The 26,419-nt window shown below is 39.2% G+C and overlaps 1 protein-coding gene across 3 annotated transcripts in view; it reads left to right on the top strand.

The window, feature by feature from the left end:
• The window catches only part of CACUL1 (CDK2 associated cullin domain 1), a 55,285-nt gene that overhangs the window by 562 nt on the left and 28,304 nt on the right, over positions 1–26,419 (top strand). For 2 of the 3 annotated variants that reach the window (XM_075155156.1, XM_075155155.1), the window contains exons 2-4: positions 6,450–6,576; positions 11,190–11,292; positions 21,762–21,857. In XM_075155156.1, the coding sequence (XP_075011257.1) occupies positions 6,450–6,576; positions 11,190–11,292; positions 21,762–21,857 (326 nt within the window). The remainder of the gene's footprint in view (positions 1–6,449; positions 6,577–11,189; positions 11,293–21,761; positions 21,858–26,419) is intronic. The other variant, XM_075155158.1, reaches the window with a different exon arrangement.

Below are 26,419 nucleotides of genomic sequence, written 5' to 3'. Positions count from 1 at the left end.
GCTGCGCTCCCCCTGCCCGCTTCTCCCGCGCCTGTGGGAAGGCTCAAGTCTATCCCGCGGCGGGTCCCTTGCGTGGGTCTTGGCCCGAGAGGCTTCTCGAAGCGAAATCAAATGGGTTAAAGCGCCTTGGAAGGAGAAAATAACCTTTCTTGCACGCACCCCAGCCTTTCTGCTGCTCTGCTGTCACGGCAAGGTGACGCGGTAGATCTGGCTGTAGAACTGGGAGAGCGAGTGTAGGCAGGGTTTTCAGCTCTGCAGAGGCACCGTCGCCTTTCCTGAAGCTTTTAGCTCAGGTTGTGTTTTCCTGAAGACTTTTTTCTTTCTGCCTGAAAAACCCAAAGATGGGTCTGAAACCTGTTTGTGATTGCTGATGGGGTGGGATGGTGATGTGTGCGGGGCCTCTGCTGTCCTGGAAGGGATGCATGTCTGTAAAGGCCTCATGAGAACCACAGAAGATGTATTTACCCCACTAAAAATAATTCCGAAACATCTTTTGCGTGTAGCTTTTAACAGAAATGACAACTTTTTCTGTCGTTTTGCTGAGCTAAGGTTGAGGGAAGGGAAGATTTTTTTGCTGTTCATTTCAATTCTACTTCTATTTCCAGAAGTCACGCCTCTGAGCAAAATATGCCCTTTTCTCTAAATGGCTGTTGGAAAACTTGGATTTGGCTAGTTAAAAGTATCCTGGAAGTGTAACTGTGTAACTGCCATGATGAAATTTTTATGGGAAACGCACCTTTTTTCTGTGTTTCCCTCCTTTCCCCAGTGCTAGCTCACCTGTCCAGCTCCTTAACAGCTCAGCTCCAGAGCTGCTCAGAAGCTCGAAGTTCAGGCTTCTGGATCCCTGCTTCTCAGGTGGCCTGGGTTTCGTGGCTCTAGGCACATTGCCAAGGCTTGGTGCTTTGAAGTTGAGGCTCCCAGACTCCATGAGCTCTCTGGCTCTCTGCCTGCCTTGCTTGTCAGGGCTCCAGGTACCTTGGGGTGGCTCGTAAACACTTGAGATAGTCAAAATGAAATGTTCGGCCTTGCTAAACTAAGCTCTTGAATTCCCAATCCATAAATTTAGAGTCTTAGTTTTTCCTTCTGTTTCAGAATGAAAATGATTTTCAAGCTGGATCTTCACCAAATGGGAAGGTGACTTTCCAGCTAATCTGTAATTTATGTCTGAGGGGGAGAAGGAGCGGCTGTGCGTGATTTTGCTTAGGGTGTGGTTTTTGAGTTCTTGTTTTCACTTCTCCAGCATTGGTATCCCAACACAATATCTGTCTTACTGATGTTAAATATTGTTTTAAAGAAAATTAAAGTTCCTGTAAAATACAAAATTCTCTGGGTTAACTTCATTAGAACTTTTCTACATCTTTGTGTTGTGGATAGTTTTGACAGTACGTATATATGAACAGAACAAGTCCAGTGAAGTAGTATAGACTGAGAAAGTAGAGGAGCTGAGTTGGGAGCCTGTTCTAATCCAGATGATCCCTTGATCTCCTCTGTTTAGTTTTCATGTACAGAAAAAGGGAGAAAGGTCACTTTCGATGTAAATGTACAATGAAAAGGGAGACATTGTGTGCTAGGTCCCCTCCTGCCTGCTCTGTCTTAGCAATGGCAGAACATGCGTAGAGAAGCTGATTGCCAGTCTTAAGCTTGGTTGGAAAGTTGTCTGTTCGCTGCTGCATGAAGAACTTCTTGCAGTTGAATGAGCAAGGACTCATGCCTTGCTTGCTTCATGATGCAGAGGCTTAGTCTTAGACAGGTTATCCTACTAGTGACCTTGAAAAATGTGGGTGACGTACGGTTTCCAACAATTCTATGATAAATTGGAGCACCTCTGTCATTCAGATAGGTCTCTCCCTCCTGATTCTTTCCTCCAAAACAAAAAATGCAACGTCTGTGTTCCAATATGTAATTACTGGTGTTGGTTTCGTTCACGTTCGTAGTTGCGGACTAAAGCTGTCTGGTGGGCCTTTCTTGGCTACTTGGCTGGCAGAATAATGGAGGAAGAAAGTTAGATGGAAACCCTTTAAAATCTTTCGAAGGGGCCAAATCCAATTCTCCTTCCTTGAGATTTTGGTGAGACTGAGAACTAAAATCAGATGTAATAATGCATATGTCATTTAATAGCTTTTCTTCTAGTTAAAGCAACTTAAGAATATTTTCCATGTTGTGGTAAACTTATAACTAAACCTTTATATACAGTTGATCAGCTTCAGTCATAGTTATGGGTTTATAAAGCAGTAGTGTTAAGAAAAATGTTTTTCAAAGGTCATAAGGGAGAAAATAAGAGTAAGAACTTTTAATACTTCAGGCAAAACTCTTCCATAGTAGTAATTGCAGCATAACTCAATTGTGGTGAAAAATGAAGAGTTTTCCTTCTTGGTTTTTTCATCCTTTTCAAGCAAGGCTGGTTATAAATGTATTTGATGCCAGCCCCATTTAGGATGGGCACATGTGGCTGTGAGCGTTGGCATAGCCATGAAATCTTTGACTACCCTGTTGCGTAACGTCGTTCGGTGCCGTGTATGTGCATTGCTGTGTAGGCACATTGTCTGATGAAGAAAAAGTGTAACATTACTTTTATTAACCAGTCTTAACGCAGACTGAGAAACATGTAATAAAAATAGAATAGAATCGAGAGCAACTACAGGGCAGACTCATAAACTTGCTAATGTATGCTGGGATGTGTCAGGCAGGGGGTATAGCAAAATCTATTGTGTAAACATGCGCATGGTGGCTGAGAAAAAGGAAGGCGTAGAGCCACAGCGATAGCTGCAAGTCTGTAGGTCGGTCTCAGACATCTGCTTGAAGAGTTTGTACACTCCGACAAAATATTTTAGGATTGTAGGGTGCGTTGTTGATTACCAGTAAAGCTTCATATATGTCACTTTGTGAGATGAAATAAAGCTTCTGAAAGATGCCTAGCTGCTTTCTTTGATTTTTATTGTTGGAATAAATGACAGATAATTGTCAGACCGATGTCTGCTTACTTGACAGTAGATTGGATTACCCGTCCCGCTCTGTCCCCTGCTTTTTTAGCTATAGTTTTAAAAGAAGGGTGTTTTTTATATGTGAATGTAGCAAACGTTTTGAGTGGCTTTTCAGGTTAAGTTGTCTCATCTAAATAACAAAACCAACAGTATCATTGATTTTTTTTTTTTAAATTATTATTCTGTTCTTCACATCCCGTGCCTATTACTGTTCTAGCATCTTTTTTGAGCTATCTTTTTTTTGTTTGTAAGTTTTTCTTATCAGTTCCATGGGGGATATATGCCTACTCTTGGACTTTTTGTTTTTTTAAAATCTTAGTCATTTTTGCCATTCTTCTGATTGCAGTTCATATCAAAGAATTTGGTAGCTTGGAGCAGGCTATGTTTCAATTATGGCTACGATACTGAAATATCTAGGTTATGATATGAAGCTCATGCATATTCTTTTTCACTTAAATGGTTTCGCTGCTGCATTTGACTTAAACAGTTTTTCTTTTGAACTTTTGTGCGTAAGGAAAAGCAGCAGTTGCTTCTCAGGCTTTACTCGCGAAGTCTTATAACTTGCTGGAAAATACTGGCTTCCTTTCCATTTGATCAGACTGATTTCTCTCCCAGTCCCACCCCAAACTTGCTGTAGTTGGATAAATCGTACATTCTAGAATGCTTTGTTAGAAAATGTCCGTGTCACTTCCCAGAAACTTAATAAATCTCAAGGAAATGCAAGTTATCTTTTAGTATCACCCCTTCCTTGCAATTTGGAAACAGAGGCTGTTGGACGCATCCTTTTAAATCTTGAATAGCTAGTGTAGGGATAAACATTTAAGAATGACTTCCTAAAAAGATGGAAAAGTAACAAATTAAAGAAGTTTCTAAAAGGGCAAGCTCTCTTTTCTTTCTAAGGATTTGTGTGTGTGATTTCTTTCCTTCCTGGTCTTGAGTTTTTTCTTGTGGAGTTTGTAATTGGAGCATGCTTCTTTAAGTCATCCTTTGCTTTTTGTGTGTGTGTAAGCACTGCGAGAAAAAAAGGACATTGCTAACTTGTGACAGTCATTAAAATTTAAAATTAATTTGTTTTCCGGATTAGAAGAATAAAAATAGTGATTATTCAGTGTGTAGTCTTTGGACTCTTAACTGTATAAATATTATGGTTGGCTTAGTTTCAGAACTGAAGTGTGGAAATCAAATGAAAAAAAACTTGTAAGAGTCTTTTGAGTAAAAATGAAGCTTTTCTAGAATGTTACTTTGAACTCATCAGTGTTTCCTATGAAAGTCTCCCGGGGCTGTTCGTAAAAGCATTTTGTCCTTCATCCGTGCAGCACTTCTAATGGGCAGACCTTCCTATCTGCTACTTCTTTCCTTTTCCATATTGTTAAAAAAAAAAAAAGACATCTCAACAGCCTGTTAAAAAATTATTTTGCAGTCTTCTCAATTCTTACTTGACTATTTTCTTTCAAATGAATAGAGCTCATTTAATATGTTAAACCAGATGTGGGTGTGATTATACATTGAAATCTTAAATCAAAACTTGGTCTAATATTTATGCTGACTTCAGTTTAATGTTTTCTGTGGAACAGAGCACTTCTGTGGAGACCCACCTTTTTTTTGGGGTAACTGATGCTGAGTGTAAGCATGAATAGTAAAGCCCCTACATGGAAGCTGCTCCTGAGAACATCTGCCCAGAGTCTGGGCTCTGTAAGGGAGGAGAACTCAAGCAAGTCATTGCGAGGCAGATGAATAAGGGGTGAATTTACTGTCAGGCAGGTGCTGTGCTGTTCCTGACTGCATGGATGCTTTTACATCGTGGAGCTGACTTGCTGGACATGCTGACTTACGTCCTGGTAGTTGTGTACCTGGACCCGTAACCTTTCTCAACTTGTCAGCAAACGGTGTCGTACTTCCAGATTGCAGGCTGGAGTGCTGGGAGAGCATCCTGCAGCGTATGGTGGTGGTGATCCGTTCACTAATCAGGCACATACTGTGTTAACTAGTGTCTGTAACAGGTACGAAGCAAAAGTGAACGAATGGCTAGTTGGGTGAAGAAGGGGCTGGGAGTACTGCACTGACATTCTTCACTAAGCAAGGTTTCTGGCTGAAATACCCTAAAAAGGCACACAACAGGAATCTGTAATATCTGCTTTTACAGATAGCGTTCAAACACTTTCTTGTCTCACACCTCTCTTTATTCCACGTTGTCTTTATACTCTTCTTTTTCTCATGACAACTGTTTTGCCTGTATTTCCCTAGATTTATTCTATATAATGCTGCCAAAAGTGACTTACCCAGCTCCTTTCAACCCCTTGTAAAAATAACATTTCAGAAATCTTGCTTCTCAAACCCAGCAGTGAATCTACATTTACACATGTATTTAAAATGCAGCCCTATTCAAAATATTTCTTTTCAGTGCAGTGTCTAAACTGGATTGCTTGGGGTGGGAACTATCTTTATTCTCAGTTCCATATAGCCCAGACCCACATGCGGATTTCCTGGACTGGATAGTTTTGATATGAAGTATACCCTGTGCTGTTGCTTACTGAGGGCTTTGTGTTGGGTGGCTGCTGTGGAGCTGTGGTGGTGTGACAAGCCAGCAAGGTGGTCCTGCGAGTACGGCTCTGAAGGGAAGGTGCTAACCCTTCTACCGTGGCTGCTGTTGGAACTGAGCCACGTGTGGTTAGTTCAGAAACCCTCCCTGAAAAGAGAGAGATTAAAACTCTTCTGAGTCTGGGAAGGCACGCTGAGTGGCTTGCGCAAGAGGGTGCAGTTGGGAAGCTCAGGAGGAAAATCAGGGAGTGATGGGGAACGCTAATTTAAATGCCTCCTATTCTTCCCTGTGTTGATTCTTATCTGGAAAAGGAGTATTATTGTGCCTGCTAGAGGGGGAACTGTAATACGGATCCAAAAAAGTTGCCCGGGAGCCTAACTGCAATTGAAGGCAGAGGGAATTGCATCAGCTTTCAGGCCAAGAAGGCTGCTGGTCCCACCTGAGACTTGTAAAATTAATACATTTGCTGGGAAAGGAGTATTCCAAAAAAACTACCAGTCCTGGCCAAAGCTTGTTCTCCTGAATGTGAGGATCCTGTGTTAATTGTTGATTCTGGACTCCCACAAAGTTGCATACTTTATTAACCTGAACTAACTACTGAACTACTCCTCCTTTTTTTTTTTTTTTTAAATTATTATTATATTGTCATGCTAGAACTCCCAGGATTTTGTTTTTCCCTGCTACTTGGGCCCCTAAGAAATATCCAAGCACTGATTTGGCAGGTTTTCTGATTTTATTTTATTTTCTGTAAATAAAAAGGTACAAATTCGAGTCTGGGCTCTAGTTTTAGATGAGGTTATCTTGGTGGAAGTGAACTGTTCCCTGTTTTTTAGGCCAGTTTATTGGTGTGATCTGAAATTGCAGAGCATTCACTTGCTTCTAATCTTTTAGGTAAAGTTACTAAATGTAGTTTTGTCTTCTTCTTGTAGTAATGAATGTTATAACAATTGAAGACTATAAGAGCACATATTGGCCAAAGTTGGACAGTGCCATAGATCAGCTTTTAACTCAGAGTCCTGGTGACTACATCCCTATCTCCTATGAACAAATATACAGGTAAGGAAATCTTTTAAGTGCTACGTTACTTTTTTTTTCCCCCTTTAAAGTTAAATGTTTGTTTTATCTTGCAGCCTATGCATATGTCATATTTTGTATTTATGAAGGGGAAAGTGGGAAAGTTATGTGACGTACAATATTGTTTAAATGGTCGGAATGTGTGAATAATAGATACATATATCTTGACATCCCATGTTAACAGGAATAAATGCTAAAGAATTAAAATGCAGAAGTGCTGAAAACATTAACGTTAAAGTAAGCTCCACCACAGTTGCTTAGTGTAATATATTAAGAAATGTTTTAAAGTCTCAATATCCCTTTCCTCAAGGGGAAGAAGAGACTGGCATGGTAGGCGTTTGACTTAATGTTTCAAAAGGCTTTTTTGTCATGTCTAATAGGAACCAATTTGGTGCAATAGGGGTACAGAAGTAAATAGAAGCAACTGGTGCCAAGGTCCATCCATATAAACTGTCGTTTGTGTGTTTTGCATCAGGTAGATTTGGTCCGATTTCCCCCTTGCCTAGTTATCCCACTGCAAGTGCAGTTAGAGGCTGTCTGAAGGACTGACACAAGGTTCAGTTCTTTGTATCTCCGTTCTTGTCTGGAGAACATTTGATTTGTACCTGGCCTGGAGTTGCAGTTTGCTTTAAAAGGGATCTAGTCACACACCAGAACTGCCCTGCTGATTAAGCTAGCGCACAGTAGTGGGGATGGTAGGGGATTTGCTTCAAAACCACACTACTGCTCCAAACCAAAATGCTAAATGCTTTAGAGACCTGGCAGTTTCTTAGGAGATTGGTGAAAATGGAGATTTTTGTTCTGTAGGTGACAGGTATCCAGGGTATTGGTAAATAGGATAGAAACTGGATAGCTGCTGCTGCGTTTCCTGGCCAAGATGCTGTTAAAACTACTGGTCTTTGCCAGCAACACAACTAGTAGCACTGCTGTCTTGGTTTTCTTTATCATAGTGTTGCACTCTGTGAAATAACACTGGCAGCTCAGTCACTGATGGCCGGTTTTAGAGGCTTTCAGCTCTCTTGCCTCCTGCCCACTTGCTCTTAGCCACTTTGTCTCTCCAGTTTGAAACTTTGGACTAGGGAACCAGATCCCAGAACAGCAGGTGTTTAGTCTTCCCTCTTAACTCCAGTTAAAAACTTTAGTAAACTTCCTCTATCCTCTCCAAACTTTTGGAACTGCTGTTGTCAGGACTCAGATATCATCATGTGTATAAATAATTGAGATGGTCAATTTGAATTGAGAGACATTTTGCAGCTTTAGTGTAAGTAATCAAAATCCTTTTCCTAGCTTGAAATCCCCAATGTGCAAGCAGCTGTCAGTAAGAGTTAAGCCAACATCTCTTGGTAGCCATCTCTGGTAGAAAGTAGATGTGCAAAATTAATGCTTTAATACCTAGAATAGATGTATACCTAGTTATGGTTTTCAGATAACTGCAGTTCATCTTTGTCATCTTTTTACTGCTCAGAAGTTTTATTTGTTAAAGGAATAATGGGTTTCAAGTTTCTCGTAGATAACCCTTATACATCAGGGTGACACTCAATGCAGTATTGTGATGATGCGCAGATGTCTGTTGCATGCATTTTACCAAAACAAAAGATTGTCTGTAGTTTAGTGCTACTGATAAAGCTAGTGTGCCAGTTTAAGTTTTCTTTTAGAAATTATATCTGTGGATGGAATTACTCTGACACAGCCTCTTCCAACCAGGAGGGGTGTTTTATTTATTTTATTTTAGAGAGTGTCCCTTTGCTTGTTTTATAATCTAGGCAACATAGATTGAGGATGGAAGAAAAACTGCTCTTTTGTTGAATTTAATGCTGATGCTTGCTTGGAATATTACAGAAAGTCTGTAGCAGACTTGAGGTGTAGATCCTCTCTGCTTCCCTGGGCTAGTTCTTTAGTCTGAAAATGGGGTATTTTTTGAAGTGGTTCAAACAGCTACATATCTTTTATATTTTTTTTACAGTGAAACTGAGCTGAAAATACAGTGGTCTTTTTGATCATCTTTGTGCTGACTAAAGGAATCAAGGTTTCCATAACGCAAACTCAAAATATATTATTAAATACCCAAACTACTATATTTGGCATGATCAGTGATAACTGTAGGTGTCTACTCCACAGCAGTGAAAGCTGGGAGATAACTTCAAAGGTGTGTATGCAGATATTTACTACAGATCAGTTTACCCGTAAGGTATCAAAGTGGGATTAGTGACCGTTTTCATCTTTGAGTCCAAAGCCTGCCTGTGCATAGTCACTTCCTATTGAAAGGGTTAAATATATTGACAGGGTTAAATATATTGACAGAGATGTGAAGGGAACCTTGAGGTGAGGAAAATGTGAACAGCTAAGTTGTACTTCTGGCAACTGTTATGACTGCCTCCCAGGTAGAATGCAATTAGATTGCTGGTCTTCAAGACAACTTACAGATCTCGGATCTTCATCCCTCTCAATAAACGCTTACCTTCTAATGTCCTGCTTGGGTCTTCCTTTTCCTAATGTATTTGGTTATGCTAAAGGACTAACAAGCTGCTGACTTCGTTTGGGTAATAGCAGGGCAAGGATGATTCACAGAATCAGCCCACAATCAGGAACTGAAAACAGGATCTGAAAACGGGGAAGGAACCTCTAAATAGAAGTATTCAAATAAAATGTAAACACACTCTGCATGTACATAGGAAGGTTGGTGTTTGCCTACAGAACGTGTTGCAGAAGAAGATATAGCAATGTTGTAGGTAACACTAAGCAGATGTGTACTTTAAAATTCAGTTTAGTTACATTGTTGCACATGAAGTGGTCAATGTGTGGAAGTGGCTATGTGCTGGTTAGTTATGGAGCAAACATACAGCCATTTGCTGTTGTTACCTAGCTGGCTGTTTTAAGAGATCACAAAAATCAGTCTGGCTTTTCTTATCAGTGTTTCTCTCTTTGGTCCAAATTAAATTGGTGTTCTTGCTATTACTGCATCATTCCAAAATATCTTTTGCACTTGCTTGTTCCAAAATAGGATCTATTTGTAGACTTCATGTGAAAGAAACAGGACTACTTTGACTGTTATTTAAATAATATCAAACTACAGATACTTCTAGTAGGAGAGATGTGGGATGTCTTTTGTTTTTTAAGAAATAGCATGGTTTGCCAAATGAGAAGACTTTGCGTAGGGATGAATGGTGTATTTTTGGTGCTTTTGAAATTGTCAAAGGATATAAATGCAAACTTCTAAAAGGTAAAGGAATGTTAAATCTGTTGCTGATAATCCACTTGTAAAACCTTCTTCCAGGAGACCTTGAGAGTGGCAATTATTGAATGAGAGTGCTGTCTTGGCCCCTGAAGGCTTGGAGTTGGTGCCTAACTTCTCATTTGGGTTAGAAAATTCCAATAGCTCATAGTCTACAGTTGTGTTAATCCCATTTTTGCAGTTTGTTTGTCATTGTACCACCTTCTCAGTAGAGAATTGGAATGTCTTAATTCCCTTACAGAGACACAGTGGTGCTGTATCACAGCTTTAGGCTTTCGGTGCTATTAAAAACCTGCAGAATTCAAGTCTGGGATCTGAACCTTGCTGGAAATAGTTTGTTTGCGCATGTCCTAAGGAGCAGTCTCTGGCCTAAATTGCTTGGTGTCACAGTAATCCATACGGAGGGATGGAGGGAGAGGGGAGCAGAACAGAGGCATGGGGAGGAGATTTGGCTTGCCCAGGGTATCGGGTGAAATCTTCCTCGTGCCTCTTGATTTTTGGCAGCTAGCTTTCAAAATGCTGACTGCAAAGAATGAAAGCACTCAGGAGGAGTAAAAGCTGCTTGGTACAGATAATGTTGGTGTTAGTCCGGACAACAATGACTACCCTAATGTAACTTCTTGCTGAAAATAATATGTGTATTTGTTTTACAACTGTTGTAAATATGTTTTTTCAATACATAGCCTTATTTTGCAGATATGTTGTATTGCAGTATGAGAGCAATAAAATGTTCTTAAAAAACAAAGGTAACACTGAAGACCAGAGTTAATACAGCCAAGGCATGGAATGTAGAATTCAAGTTTTGTTGCTCTTTCTCTGCATCTTTGTTTATTATGAATATGTGGGGTTTTCTTAGAATTTAAGTAACAAAGGATGGAGTAACATGCTTGGGTCTGTAATTTTGGAACTTTTGCCATTTCTTTTTAAAATGTTGCACAGTTTTGGTGCAACTTCTATGACTACTGGTCAGTGTTGCCTTTCTTTTAATAAGGGCTTTGCCCTAGAATATATATAATCATTAAACCTGCTTATTTTAACGGAGACTTCATTCACATAGGGGAGACAAAAGCCAGAATTAGGAGTGTGCTGTTGACAGAATTATCCTGGCTGTTAAGAGAACTCATTGTAAGTTATTGTGAGGTGGGCGAGGGGGAATGGGACCGACACACTGGGGCCTCCAGGGGAGACTGGAGAGCGTGCTGGAGCTCATTCCAAGATTAGGGCTGTATTTAAAAGTTCAGCAATCATTCAATTAACTCTATTATCCTCTAAATTGAGACTTGAACAAAATATTTTGAAGTCTGTTACCCTTCATTGCAAACTGTTGTAAGTTCATTGTTTGTTCCTATATTTGTTTCTGCAGTTGTGTGTATAAGTGTGTATGCCAGCAGCATTCGGAACAGATGTATAGTGACCTAATAAAAAAGATAACTAACCACTTAGAGAGAGTCTCAAAGGAGCTGCAGGTAAGAAGCTGCACAATCTAATTCTGTCTTTCCTGGGATCTGTGGTTATATCAGAGCAGCATGTAGATGGCCCATGGAGGGGATTGCCATTAAGACTGATTTATGCTAGTTTACTAAATTGTGGACTACTTCATTCACTGTCAGACAGAATACCAACTACTAGATCCAATCGTATGGCACTGATTAGCCTTAGAGATCTGAACCATGTGGAGAGCAGTGGCTAAACTTGAATATGTAATATAGAATCAAAGACTAGAGAACGGGAAATCTACAGTATAATCCAGGATGTAAATGCTTAAGTCAAACATGATCTGCGCATATGACATGGATGTCTGCCATTGCTGTGTTAATCTGTATAAATGGTTTATGGTCCTTGTGCATCACAAGCAGCGCAAAAGGGAAAATCTAAAGGAAAAAAATGAAGTGAAATAAATATGAATTGTGAAGTATAAATTAGGAATTATTGCATATGAAAATTTTGTGCTACAGTTTATTCTGCATTTTTCTTGCCTATCTCTAGATGTCAGTGGTTTACAGCAGTCCTAATACAGTTCGTATATCCCTATCCTTCTCTGCATCTTGTTTGTGCATCCATGTTTGTTTTCATGTGTGTTTCTTGTCGACAATTCCTTTTAGGCTAGAATCTCCAGACATGTTCTTGAAATTGTCATTGCTGTACCAGCAACACTGTTTTATTTCCCTACAGCTTTTGTCCCTTCCGTAACTGATGTTTGAGTTCTGTACTGATTTGCAGTGTGTCAAGTAGAGATGCCAAATACAAAGGAACCCTAAACTACAGCAGCTCCTTCAGTGCTTCTAACTAATTGATAACTAATTTGTCAGTCAAAAGCAGTCTTACTACTTTTAACTGCATCAGGTACTTCTGGCTGAACATGCATTCCCATCAAAATATATAGTACTGTGATCGCTCCGATGTCCTTCTCGTTTCACTCTTCTCCTCTTGCTGCTTTCCTTATAAGGAAAAATAACCACCCTGCATTTAACGGGCACGGTCTTTGGGGCAATCTTTGACTATAAAATAACTAGGTCGTCTTCTGCTAGGTTCTTTGCTTCTTTTCTCTTTTACAATTTCTTTATTCCTCACAGAATGACAGCATCACTGTTCTGTAAAAATTGGTTAGAGTAGATGGACGTAGTATTTAAAATAAAGCCTTCTCTTGGTTCTGCTGAGCTGGTGCAGCCTGCACATTTTTCTTCTGATTGTGAGAACTATGAATCATTGCAGCTGTACAGGTTTGGCCAGTTCTTCTGATACATCCCATGGTGGTGTACTGCATTACTTTGCTTTGTGTTTGGGAATACCCTGAATTCTTTACTCTGTGGTAGTCCTTGATTTTTTCCTCTAAAGTTCCAAAACTGACTGAGGCAGCTGTTTTTAAAGTTTGCTTTAGCACATACGTGCATTAAATGCTTCTGCCTAAAAACAAGGCTGCCTTCTGAATGTCAGCTGTTGAAAGAATAATTGAGACAACTATTTAATGCAATCTTTGTCTTGCAAAAGTTTCCTTACGTAGGTTAGACACACCTTGTGGCAGGTGGCAAGTAGATTGTAATATAACATGATATCATCTTTGAATGTATTACATGAGTTTTGTCTGATGTGAACATGACTTTGGTTTTGGATGGTAAATCCATCTTTTTGAGCTGCTTAAAGTAAAACTCTTGTGCCTTAGAAAATTGTCCTGCAAAGAAACTGTTTTAACTGTGGGTTGTGAAATTTACTCTTAAGAAATTACTTTACTACAATATATTTTATTATCCTGATACCTCTTTGATCTTAATACATTTTGATGACACTCGGTCACTTGCGTTTATGTTGAAAATGTGGTGCTAGATCTTTACCCCAACAAAAACAACAACAACAACAAATTACTTTGTGAATGTTGGTCACTTGGAGGTTTCTGGTTCACACAGGCAAACAATAAAAAAAAGCTCTATATGCGAAGCCTTTTAATGCATAATATGTGGTGTTTTGCTTTCTCTGACATAAGCTCATTCCACCTGCCAACAATATTTAATCTATTTGCAGAGTTCTGTTTAATTGGCAAGGTGAGGCTTGATGCAAGATAATTTTTAATTTTTTTTTACATGCAGAGATGCAAAGGTAGACCAATATAAGCAGGAATGTTGGTTTGTGTGAGAAAGCAGATGATCATGACAACTAAAATGGCAGGCAAATGCAATGTCTTATTCTGGACAAGCCAAGCAACTTCTTTGCTTAGAAGTGCAACAGTTTAATGGCAGGTGGATTGCAGAATATCTGCATGTAACCAACATGCCAGAGCAAGCTGTTTCCTACAAGAACCACTCATCAACAGCAAAAGCAGTAAAACTGTCAGATACCAAATAGTAAAAGTGGGAGCATCTCAAGGGACTGGTCAGACAAGTCAGCAGAGTGGCGGGCACTCGGGTGTCCTGAGCTGGGTGTCCCAGCCGCTGCTGCCGGGGACCCATGGTCACACAGGGACATGCACACACTCCCTGGTCATCCCCTGCGTGACTTCTGCTCTTCCAGATGCAAGAGACCTTGTGTGACGTTGGTGTTTGTTGCCACGTGCATTCCTGAAGGTCTGCTTCACAGATTTTCACCTCAAAAAAATTAGTTTTCAGTGGTGGCAGAGGCATTATGAAAATGTGGGTGGGCTGATGTATTCTCTGCATGTTAGACATCGGGTGAAAAGCGCTGAACTTTGCCTGCTGAGTAACATTTAGATGAGATAAATTGCGTGTCATCAGACCATCAGCTCTTTGATATGAAGCCTCCTATATCCCAAGACATTTCTAGCCCCCTCCTTACTATGTGTATAAGTAAATGGTCCTCTCTTCGGGCTGTTTCAGTTATGGAGAGACTCTGAGCCTTCTGTTCTTGCAACCGATGTCTGACCAGCTTCTCTGCATTAGTAAGACTGAGTTTTACCATGTGGAGTTTCCAGTAATTGAGAATTAAATTTCGCTAATTCTTGTGTTGGTGAGAATTTTGGACTTTGTGTGCTTAAAAAAAAAAAAAAAAGGGTGGCTGCAGAAAACACAAATGAGCATGTTTTCTGTTGTCTTGAGGTCTGTGAAGCCTGTAGTATACAGAAGATTTTTCCAAGATGCTTTATTTGGAAACATTTTATTGGTAATGGACATAGTCCATTATGTTGTGGTTTAAAATAGTGACGGCTGTTTTTGTGTGTAAGTGCTGAGTCGTTCAGATGTATGAGGTAGGCACATGCTTTCAAATTCAATAGGTATCTTTTTAAAATGAATAAAACTATATTTGCATTAGGTACTAGTGTTTCTGGCTTAACTTATTCTTATGCACTCTGATAAAGTAATTTAAAATCAAGTACTCTGCCCATTAGATATCTCTTCAGCAAAAGACACTGGAAAGTACGTTGAGCATTGACAATCAAAATGCACAGAGGCATTGAGCTGGCCCATGACAAAAGCAGCTTTTTTGTGTAAGTGCAGTGGAATATTTTCATTTTAGAATAATCTCAGTAATTCCTTTAGGAAGTGGCTGAGAGCTGAAAAGCAGTTCTTTGTCATGTTGCACCCTCTTTTTATTTAGAGAAAAGAGAAAAAGGGATCTATTGTTTTCTGTTTGTGTGTGTGTGTTGGTTTTGTTTTTGGTTGTGTTTTTTTTTTGTCTTGACCAGAAACAGTTGAATTCACTAACTGTATGTAACTTTTATGGATGTTGAAGTTAATAAGTGAGAATCGGTCTTTCTCTGAGTAAATAAACACTGGTGTGCTTGCATTGTTTCTATTTTAAATCAAACAGCAGTGGTAGAGCTAAACCACCAGAATTTCTTGCTTAAATTCCATCTGTCTAAAAGCATTGGATTAAATTTGGAGCCAGTTGCTGATAGCCTACTGTGGCTCTTGAATAGTCCAGAGAGGGTTTTTCTCCTCTGTTATGTCTTGAGATATGTATAAGAGTGTGTGTGTGTATATTTTTTTTTAATTATGAACAATATATTTTTTTATAAAGAACATGACTGAACTGAGCAGTCACTGGTGTTGGTAGATAATTTGCATGGCTGCCGTGTGGCCCTCAGGACCTGCAGATTTAGGGTCTTTGCTGTGCAATGCCAGAAAGCTTTCCTGCCTCATATTAATCCTTACAACTTCTCAGCCTTCTGTCTTGACAGCTCTCAAACCAGTCGGTGCAGTGTATGAAAATATCTTCTCACCTATTGTTTCCTTGGAAGAATATGCATTGGAGCCAGGTTACTCTAAAAGCCATTCTGCTGTTTTGGGGACTGCCAAATCTCTGAGAACTGAGTACCCTGTATCATGTCACTCTCAGTTGCTATCTGTTCTTCAAAATCTGTCAGCAATATCTGTTGTGGACGATCTGTTCCTTCCTTGCCTCTTCCTTTCTTCTTTTCTGTCTCACGTTTACCTTCCACTTGTCCCCTGTGATTATACGGAGTTTTGCCATCCAGTGGTGAGGAGCCTGACATTTCCCAGCTCTTTCTGAAACAGTGATCTGATAAATACAGATGCCTTACTCCAAACTTCAGATTAGGTTCTGAACTTCCTCATTTGTCTTTTAGAAGCGGTTGTGTAACTTCCAGTATTTCTCCTGATTACCGGAGTAAAAGCATGAAGCTTAAGTGGCTTGTCATGTTACCTTGTGAGCTTTGCATATAGTCAGGGTGGTACAAAAATGCATCCAAGTAGTGCTGTGAGGGACTGGTAAAACTGAACTTCTGACTGTGGGCAGAGTTACGTACTGGGTGCCACCTCATAGCAGTTTTTGATATTTATATTTTAAGGTAATTTTACCCCAGATTGTTTTGGAGATATGTTTTGCTTTCCTTCCAAGGTACACTGATGATTACATTACCTTTATGTAGTGCTATATTGTAATTGAACAGTTATGCCAGTCTGTAAAATAGAATTTTTGATGACAATGTCATCTGTGGCTGTTTTTTGTGTAAACTTAGTAAATCAGATTGCTAATGAAGTTATGATTAGACTTCAGTAATGTACTTATGGGAGGCCAGGTTATATACTTCATCCACGTGAAGAAGCCCGTTCTTATTACGCTGTGCGTATGGGCATTGCAATCTGACTTGCAAGCTAAATGAGAAATAGCGAGCCTTCTTTGCGATTCATGTCTCTTCTCTTGTAGCATAGAAATAACACTTAAACTGGCTCTTGTTAATTTGAAATTAGTTGATTCCTTGAAATAATTTCCATAGTTGCAGTAGTTTCTCAAACACTTATGTAGAAAACAAATCTGCCTCCTCTATGTTCTGCCTATAGAAAAGATCAGAAATAGAGATGGAAAATGGAAATTGAGAACTTGCATTTCCTAACTCTTTTCTTACTAAACATGTTAAATCACTAGTGTTTCTTGAAGTCCATTTGGGTCAACCGCATGATCTGTTAATATCCGTTTTTTAAAGAGGAGACTCAGACTGGCCATTTATCTGGTCCATAATATTTAAAAGGTAAAAAAAAAAAATAAATACCAAACATGCCGTAGGCATTTTTCCATCAGTTTTGCTGGGGGAACATTGCTTAATTGTGTGTGAAACAAGCCTTTATTGCCTGTGAATCACGCTGAATTGAATCAGAACAAATGAATGATCAGTATTAGATCTCAGACAGCAGAAACCAGAAGTGTTAGAAATGTGTGTGTCTTCATGTGTGGACATCAAAAAGATGGCTTTTGACTTGAGGTAGAGGTAGGGGTCACCATATTGCCAGAATTGCCATTAAAATTATATTGTCATGAGCAAGCTAACCTGAGAAAAGCATCCTTGCCTGCAGCTTTTTGAAAAGGCTTGTATTCTTGCAGTCATATTTAGTTCCTTGCCAGACTACAGGTGCTGCAGACCCTGATTCAATTACAGCAAGAAGTAAATACGGCACAAATGAATATGTATTTCCTAGATGGAAAAGATCCTGAAGATTTCTTACTACAAAAAAGAGTTTTGATGGTCCTTAGATACAATGTCTTTTTGTTTTACAAACATGGAAACATGGCCTACATCTGCTACCCTGCTCTAAGACAATTATATGAGAGTATGTCACGATACTGTACAGCTTTGAACAGTTTTGAGTGCAGACTTGAATAGGAAGACACAGTCAGTCTTCGAATGAATTGTACTTTGGCTTGATGTCTGGTTTTTGTAAAAAAATTTTGATAGTACCCTTGTCTACTGAGGTAGACCTGGGCATCAGGTGAGTAAAGGCAAGGCAAAGTAAACAAATTACATTTTCTTGAGAAAGGACAAAAACTGGTTTAAAACAGACCACTTACATGAATAGCAGGTTAATTTGTGTAGTCATAGCCATCTCCCTTTTCACTTGGCAGGCATGGGAGAGGTGCTGCAGCATGTATGCTGGCATGTTGGCAGTGAGCATGCTTTCCAGGAAAATGGAACTGCCCGTTCAACATAGGAGTGTAAGCTTTACTGAATATATTGCTGATTGTGCCGGACGACTTTTCATAAACAGATTATGTGTTCCTCAAGCAAAGAACTGTTGTCACTGTTTCTTTCTTGTGAACCATTTCTGAGTTGTCTTGAGCCAGCAGCACGTCTGCTGGTTTCATTCGTATGTTCAAAGAATGATACTCAAACTGGTTTTGAAACTGAAAAAACCCACATCTTTTTCATGTATGCAGTTTCTTGCCCACAAGTTCATTGAAATGCCTAGATGTTAGATTTCGAATAAGGGAAGGGTAATTTAGTATACTGGGTCTGTAATTGCTTGTTTTGTTTGAAGATGTCTGTCTTACATGTCATCTTTCTTAAATGTGTTTTCTTGTTACTTCCATTTCTCTTGGTGCTGAGATGTCCACTATGTTGTGTAAGGAGATTAAATGATGTCCTTAACATCAGCTTTTAACAGCAGCCATAGTATTTTATGCTAAGAAGTAGTTGACTCAAAACCAAGGACAGACGCACTATATACAGTTGCTACTGGAAAACCGTTCTTAACCCTGTGAGTGGTAGATGAGAGCAAATGTAGGACAGGATTTAAGCTGTCTCCCCGTATAGAGTGTCTTAAAAAAAAAAACAAAACAAAACAAAACCAACACAAACCTGAATTGACAGTTTGATAGAATTCAGGATGGGGAGAATTCAGGATCCTCTTCCTTCCTGGGAAACCTTAGGCTAGCAGTATATTTTTCTTTCTTTGAATAGCTTCTGTAATACATCCCTCAGGTAAGATAGGAGCGGTTTTTAAAGACTTAATATTTTCTGGGGGGTTGTAAGAAGTAAATGTCATGGTTAATTCCACCCCTCCCCTGTAATTAAAACAGCTGAATGTACATGTTATCTTTTTTGGAATAAGACCAAGAGTGAAAAATGTCAGCCTAAGCAGTTTATTTTTTTTTTTTATAATAGCTATAGCTGTATAAATATGGATTTTTAAATGCAAGTTCTACTCTAATGATGGCCATTTGCTAGAAAAATCTTAGCAACATCTACTTATTCATGAATTTGGTGCCACACACTGCTTTTTAGTTTATAACATTAATGTAGTTTATATAAAGCTAGTCCCACTCCAGTTACTGTCTTATTAATGAGAATGTAGAGATGTGGAGAAAGTTCCTGTGCTCAAACAAGTAATTGATTTCAGTATAGTAGTTTTGGGCGGCCATACAGTAACACCCTAATGAACAGAAAACAGATGGTTCTGCTTTCCCCACACAGGCTACAATAATTCATAGATGAGCTATTCCTCATTACACTGATTTCTCTTTGGGTTTTTTGTTAGTTTACAAGTCAAGCAATAATTGAGGAGAGGGGTTTTTTGGGATGGGTTTTTTTGGGGGGTTCTTTTTTTGTTTGGTTGGTTTTGGTTTTGGTTTTGTTTTGAAACAAGCAGAGTGAGGTAGTATGTGCTTTCCTGTTCGTTTCTTGGCTGTTGAGGCTTGACATGAAAGACTATTAGGAGAATAAAACTGAAAGGTAACATCTCATGCTGATAACGCAGTTAACACCGTGATTTTGCATTCCAGAGTTCAAGACCAAGGCCTGACACAGTGAGTGCTTCCCCTGAAGCTGTCAGGATTTTTCTTAGCTTTTTTGTCTGTATCTAGAGCATTGTTTTCCCCTTGGTTGCAAGGTGGTGGTGGTCAACAGGTATCCTTCCATTAAAGGACTCTTGAGGTTGTTCTCAGGAGACAGCTGGGTGTGCAGTTGTTCTCTCTTAAAACATCTTTCTTAACGTGATGTAGGCTTTTTGAGGTGAGCTGGCGGTTTTCATCTTCAGTGGAGGAAAAAGATATCAGTCCTTAATGTCCTCTGTAAAAAGGGTGACAGACTGGTTGTATACCGTTGCCTAGAGTCTGTTCATGGGATTAAATCACATATTGTCCGGACAACTTCTGTCTCTGTGTTTTTTGGTTTTGTTGGTTTTTTTTGTTGTTTTGGGATTTTTTTTTTTTTTTTTTAAAAAAGAAAAGTGCAAACCGTCAGTGAGAGAAGAGTGGTGCCCTGGTCAGGCTATGGTCTCCTTCTATCTGACATGTTCTTTGAAGTAGAATTTTCTTTTTTCTTTAATCTTAGAAGCTGTACACCAAGTCTTTACAAATCAGAGAGTATAACCATATTTAAAGCTGAGGTTAAAAAGGAGTGAAGTAGGAATACATACTGCTTAGAAATGCAGATTTCATTGCATGTTATTTGCAACAAATTGTATATGTAACTATATATGAAAGGGAGTCCTTGGAGTTCATAGCCACTTTTATACATTGTTGGCATTTTGAACTAAAATTTGTTTGGCCACCCCTGAGAACTGCATCTGCAGTAAGATTAAAAAATTATGATCAAAATGAGGAATAACCATATATAACCTTTGGCAACAGCATATGGAATAACACTCTTTATTCCTTTGCCAGTTTTGCTTTCCTTTCTGAAACGTCTGCTCTGTATTGGTGTTTGCTGTGAAAATTACCCACGTGTCCATTAAGCATATTAAGGAGGCAGGCTAAAGAAGTTAGTTTAAAGGAAAAAAACTTATAAATTTAGAATACTTAATAGAGCAAAAGGTCAACATAAATTCTAACTGTTCTCTTAGGGCCCGTGGTGAATGTCCATACAAAGGTTGAAAAATCTGCTTCGTAAAGATAAGAGCTTTACGTTCCGATAAGGTGGTTGAGATGCAGCTAGCCTCGAGCGTTTCTCATGCCACAGAAGCTTTGGCTTTAAAAAAAATCTTTGAGCTTGTTTTCTTGCAAGGTCCGAGTCACTGCTGCGTTCGCTGTCCTCCTCCGGCTTGGCGCTGTCGGAGAGGAAAATGGTGCAAGGGAAGAGAAGTTTTGCTTCTCATTAGCAAGCAGCGCTTTGTCCTTGGGTGTGTATAGATGTGTTATGTATATGAACAGTAGAAACGCAGGCAGCTACCCACCCCCTCCTCTGAAAATACCATAGTAGGGAAAGCAGGAGGAGTTTGGCCAGGGGCAGAGCACTGCATGTGGGTGGGTTGGGATGGAGAGGGGGAGAGTGGAGGAACACGTTACCCCAGCTCCACTTCCATCCCTGGGTGTGTAAGTGCACTCCTTGAATGCTCTCATGCAGCTCCCCTGCATCCCTCCAAATAAATATTTATAAAAGAAACGGTGGTTAGTGCTTCCCATTTTTCTGGTTCCCTTCTCAATTTAACTTAGCTTGCTGCGGAACAGATCTTTTTAGCTTCCTTATTTCCTTCTTTGGGAAAGATGGTATCGTACACAGAAAATAGCAGTGCTGTCACTGTGGGCTCTACACGGCCTATCATAAAGTTGACACATTCGGGTTTTGTGTGGCAAAGTTTTGCTTGGGGCTACAGGGTAACGCTGTGTGTTGGAGCACGGCAGTAGGCTTTCGGAGCCCTGGAGTGCAGGACGCCAGCTGCGGAGCCCTATCTGAAGACGTGGCTTCGTAGTCCCTCCAACTCAACACCCTGAATACTTGCCTTGCCTTAGGTGACCCAGCAAAAACTTAAAAATGTTTCCTGTGAAGGACAGTGCTCCCTGGAGCTGGAGGACGTGCCGCTTGCCAGCTCGGGTGCAAAGCAGCAGCTTAATGCCACCCTGCTGCCCTGGAGTAAAAGCCTGCAGCGGGGTCAGAGCACACACCGGGGCACTTGTTGAAATTTGGACTCTAGGCGTGAGAGATAGTTCTTTCAAAACGAAGGTCTGGTCTCTAATAAGTGTTTTTATTTGCATATGCTAAATGCTAGTTTGTTACAGGCATACTGTATTTCTTATTGAATGGATCTTTTGCTGGGTACTGACATATAGTCCTAGGCAAAAACCAGTTACTGAAGAAAACTGTTTTTGCTGGAGGGAGTTATAGCAGAAACTCTGGAATGATGTGTGGCTTGCTTTGTGTGGACTTAGTGTATCAAATACTTTGTAGTTTTTTTAGTTTGCTATGAAAGCATAGCCCATGCTGTTCCAGATCTTTCTCTTGTTCAAATTACAACCTGACTTTTACGGTTTCTTGCAGGCCAGCCCTCCAGATCTCTATATTGAAAGATTTAACGTAGCTCTTGGACAGTATATGGGAGCATTGCAGAGCATTGTGCCTCTTTTCATATATATGGTAAGTTTTAGAAAATTCTTTTCAAATAAAGTATGTCCATACACAAGATGCTGACTGAAAGTGAAAACAATAAAATGCAGCTATAATGATTTTTAACTTGTAGAACTTAACGATTCGCGCCTGGTTTTGCTACCTGCATAACAGTACTGATCAAGTTGTGTGGGGAGAGGAAGGGGAAGCCGTGCTTTTTAAATGTAGAGCTTTGCAATTGGTTTCTGCCCTAATATTTCTTTCCTGGGAGTGGGGGGAATGGTTTTTATTTTGATTTTAAAAAAGCCTTCCCAAATAGTTAGGTCATTATTTATATCTTTTTGAACAGAGATAGTTTATTGGCGTGTTATACGTTGGCTTGGTAGTTTGGGCAGGCTGCAAAGATGATTGTTTCTTGCTTTTAAATTGCACCGATTCAGACAAGACAGAAGGAAATGTTTCTTGGAAATGTCTGTGTCGCTTGATAAAGCAATTTAGAGCGTTGACTGGATGAAGACAAACGTTCATAGCACTGTCAGGCGTATTTGCAGAGGTTCAGAAAGCATTGGCTATAAGTGTTTGTCATGCTGATTTTGTAATTTATGAAGTCTTCTATACTTCTGAAGAAGTTTATAATTTACATTGTTTTTGTCAAAGTGCCAAGACTTTCATTGGGTTTTTTTATGGTAATAAATAACTTAAGCTTGAAATTTGTCCTTCTCCCAGAAACTGTCCTTGCATTGGCATCACTTAGAAATAAAAACTAAAGAAAGTATTTGTTGGAAAAGAAGCCTTTTTTTTTTTTAAAGAAAAAAAGAGTTAAACTGATTTAAATTAACTAAACCTCCAACTCTTTAAAATTATCCTCATTGGTAGCTTCCCAGAGTTTGGGAAGCAGTATATTTTAGAAGGATCTCCTATGTTTCAGTGAATACACCTGAAAGCAGGTAATTTGCTATAGTCTTTCAGCATAGTATCACCGTATAGATTTGTTGCATTAAAAGAGGGTTTTGTCATTCTTGAACTGGGCGTCTTCTAATGCACTCTTTATCTAGTTAATACAGAATGAAGTCCGTTGCTACAGCTTCACTTGTAAGCTAAGGGATGTGTTCCTGGTCATGATTTACATTTTTGTCCTGAATCCTGTCCTGAAATGCTGGGGAAAAACTAGGAAGATACTTTTTCCCCCTATTGCATTCAGGTATTTTTAGATGCTAGCCATTTTTTCACCTGTGTGTGCTTGACTGGTTTATTGCAGACAAGTGATTAAGCAATCTGATAATTTAATATCCATTTACAATGGAGATAAGCTGTTCAGGTGTGTACTTTTATTGACTGCTCAGATCTGTCACTGAGGTTCTTCCATCAAAGGTCAAAATCTATCCTTAACAATTAAGACTGCAGTAACTAACATCTAAAAAATGTTCATGATGGACATATAAACAGACAGGTTTTATCATTACAAGCTTTGTCTGTATGACCAGACAAGGTATAATTGCTGAATAGATTTCCACATCTTTCTTTGTACACAGTTGTGATGTGGTGTTTGTATCTTCAAATGAGGAGTGCTCTGTATCCCGTCATTTTTTTTTTTAGAGTTTGAGTCTAATTGATATCTGAACATAGTAAAAATGGTTAATGAGTAATAAACAGACCTGTGAAATGAATAGTTAGATAGTATTTTTTTTTTTTTAATTTGAGAGCAAAGAAAAGTGAAAGTACTCTATAATTTTAAAGAAGAAGCTTCTTTAAAGCATGACTGGTGATTTGTTCAGGCAGTAAAACTCTGTTCCTGCAAACACTTTCTCATTTAAGTGACTTAACTCAAGTTAGGCCTCAGGGTTGGTGACTTATGTGTTAGTTCCTCTTGCTGCCAAACGTAATGCTGATTTGGCTGGTTTTGAAGGCTAATGTTAAATCAAGTCTCATACTTTTTCTCTGAAATAATTTATTAATCAGTGTTGTGCATGATGTGGAAAATATCTCTAGAGAAGTCAGGATGAAAAATGTTTTCCTCTCAGTTTTTTCTGTATGCATTTGGAAGTCCTTTTATGTACAGCCACTCCTGCAATTTTACATTGTAGCATCTAATCAAGTTTTCTCTTATACAGCAATAGCAGTTTCCTTTATTTAGAGAAGAAAATACAATTAAAAAACAATTGCAAGAGGTGAAAGCCTAATTATTCTACAGTATAAATTAGCTTTGCAGTTATTTTAATAGATGCTGTCAATGTATTTTTAAGTGAAGAGGACTAAGTTGTTGAACTCTGCCTTTTTATCAGAGATGGCAGGGCTTTCCTTTTTTTGGTAGTGATGTGATTGCTTTAATCAGGAGTTTCCAAAGCTGTTGAGTTGCAGTGATAAACTTTGTCCTGACAGGATGATTATGTTGCTGCTTAGGAAAATTTTTAACATGAATTTAAATATTTAAAAAAAATCTATGAAGCCAAGGAAAACCTGGAGGTTTTTTTTGTACAACTGGAACACGCGTTTGTCCCTTGGTGGCCAAAAAAGGCATAGTGTTTTGCCTTAGGCTTAGTCCTGTGTGTTTTGGTATCAACAGCAGCACTTTTCTTCTTTCTCCTAGTATGTGCCAAACCATAGTCTTGTGTGCGAATGCTGGGAATACAGGAAAGGTGTTTTCTTAACCCGCTTGTATATGGTGACCAGGGTGTGTTTCAAAGATTATCTTAAGCGATGGTTGAGAGGGCTGACTGCAATTGAGACGGTTTTTCCTTCTTTTGCTAGGAGCACTAGTGGTTTTCTTTTTCACATGGTGATGGATTTTTTTCAGTCTTACGCTGCTACAGTGGACTTTTCAAGAAAGCATGGAGGCCCAAAGCACTTTTGTCCCTCCAGAATTCTGTGGGTTTAAGCTCCTTCAAAAGTTCTAGGATGTAACCGCAGATAAAGCAAATTAAATTGGAAGTCAGCTTAGCACACAGTGCTTTATTCTTAAGAATAATTCCTAGTAAATAACTGCTTGCTTTGTAAATATAAATTAGGTTATTCTGTATGCTTACAGATTGTACATATCACAGTATGCTGCACACATGAATGAATAAAAATCGTATTTCCACTTCAAGAAAAAATAAAATCAGCGCTTAGATGATATACTTTTTTATAATGGGTTCTCAGTTGTTAATTATACTTAGAGATGTAACTGAAAATCTGTTACCTTGTGGCATGAAATGAGCCTAACATTTGTGAGCACTGTGGTTTCAGGATAGTTAAGAATTTTTTCATTGCCTCTAAAATATTACTATTCTTACTGGGTGGTATTGCACTTTGTTGCTTATCAGCTAGAGGGCATTTTGTGTGTGTCTGTATACACATATATGAGTGTGTGTGTATATATATATGTGGATGATATGATAAGCACTCATATACTGTTTTTTCTCTTTCAAGTATTTATTGCTCTCCTCTTAGTATTAACACAATTATGTCTTTTAACGTTTGCCAGATTGCTTTATGATATGGTGTTTTGTAGGAGAAATGCTTCTATCATATCTGACTTTCTCAATTATTGCTATCCGCTGACCTTTTACCTGTCAGTTAGACCTTTAGGTGACTTGACACTTTTCAAGACATACTTGTACAGGCTAGGTAGTGACATCTTATACAGAAAATCTTCCTGTTTTTCCACTAACAAGAATGGGGAAGGTGACAGCTCTTCTGCTACCTCCTTTTAGACTGTGGATTGTAGTACTTGTCTTAGGTGATTTTTCACTGTCTATTTAAATCCACGCAAGTGTAACATCCTTTTGGAAAGGTGTTTCCAAGTGAGAAAATGTGAAGAGTATTTTACAGTTGTCTTATGTGTAAGTACTGTGTTGTAACTCTTCTCCTTGAAAATACTGTGTTTTTTTTTTTTGTTGCTTTTCTAGTTATGAAACTTAAGGTGTAGGCTTTCCAACTCCTAAACAAAAGAAAGCATCACAGTTTGCCCATGTTGTTGCCAGCTGCTTTTAGTGTAAGAAGGTCTGGAGGCTGGGAAAGGAACAGAGTGAGTTATTTCCTTAGCTGGGTGCATCTTATCCGTCAACTCATAAATAAGAATCAGTAGTTTGACCTTGCCAGGTTTGATTCAGGTCAGCAGACTTGTGCTGAGATGCTCTGGTCGCTCCTGGGTGTTGCACCAGTGGGTACATGGTCGTATGTGGTCAGGAAGCTCAGGGTGGAAATGGTTTAGGAAGTTAGGTCTGATGAAAGACTGTAGTATGGCGTGTAGCTTAACACTTCATAGGAGATGTATATCTTCAATTGCTGTGCATTTCTGTTGCAATGGCAATTCACCGTTGACCAAAAATATTACAAATGAAGTTAGTCTGTTTCTTACAAGACAAGTTGTTCTGTTTGCAGAGCCTCTCCCTCAATCTCTGTTCAAAGAACAGGCCCAGGTGAGGGGGAGACAACTGAGTAATAGCCCTTGATAAAACCTCTACAGGTAGGATGGCTTCAGGGAGGGAACCGGCAGTAGGAAGTTACTAAATTTTTAAAAAATCTTCTTAAGATTGTTGTCCGTCACTGCAACAAACCTGAACTTCAATAGGGGCATGTATTCAGCCCTTGGATTGCCTTTGTTCTAACAG

Source organism: Calonectris borealis, chromosome 7 (assembly GCF_964195595.1).
Source record: "Calonectris borealis chromosome 7, bCalBor7.hap1.2, whole genome shotgun sequence".
NCBI lineage: Eukaryota > Metazoa > Chordata > Aves > Procellariiformes > Procellariidae > Calonectris > Calonectris borealis.
Note: the sequence above shows the minus strand (reverse complement) of the source record. Positions and strands in the feature narration are given on the sequence as shown.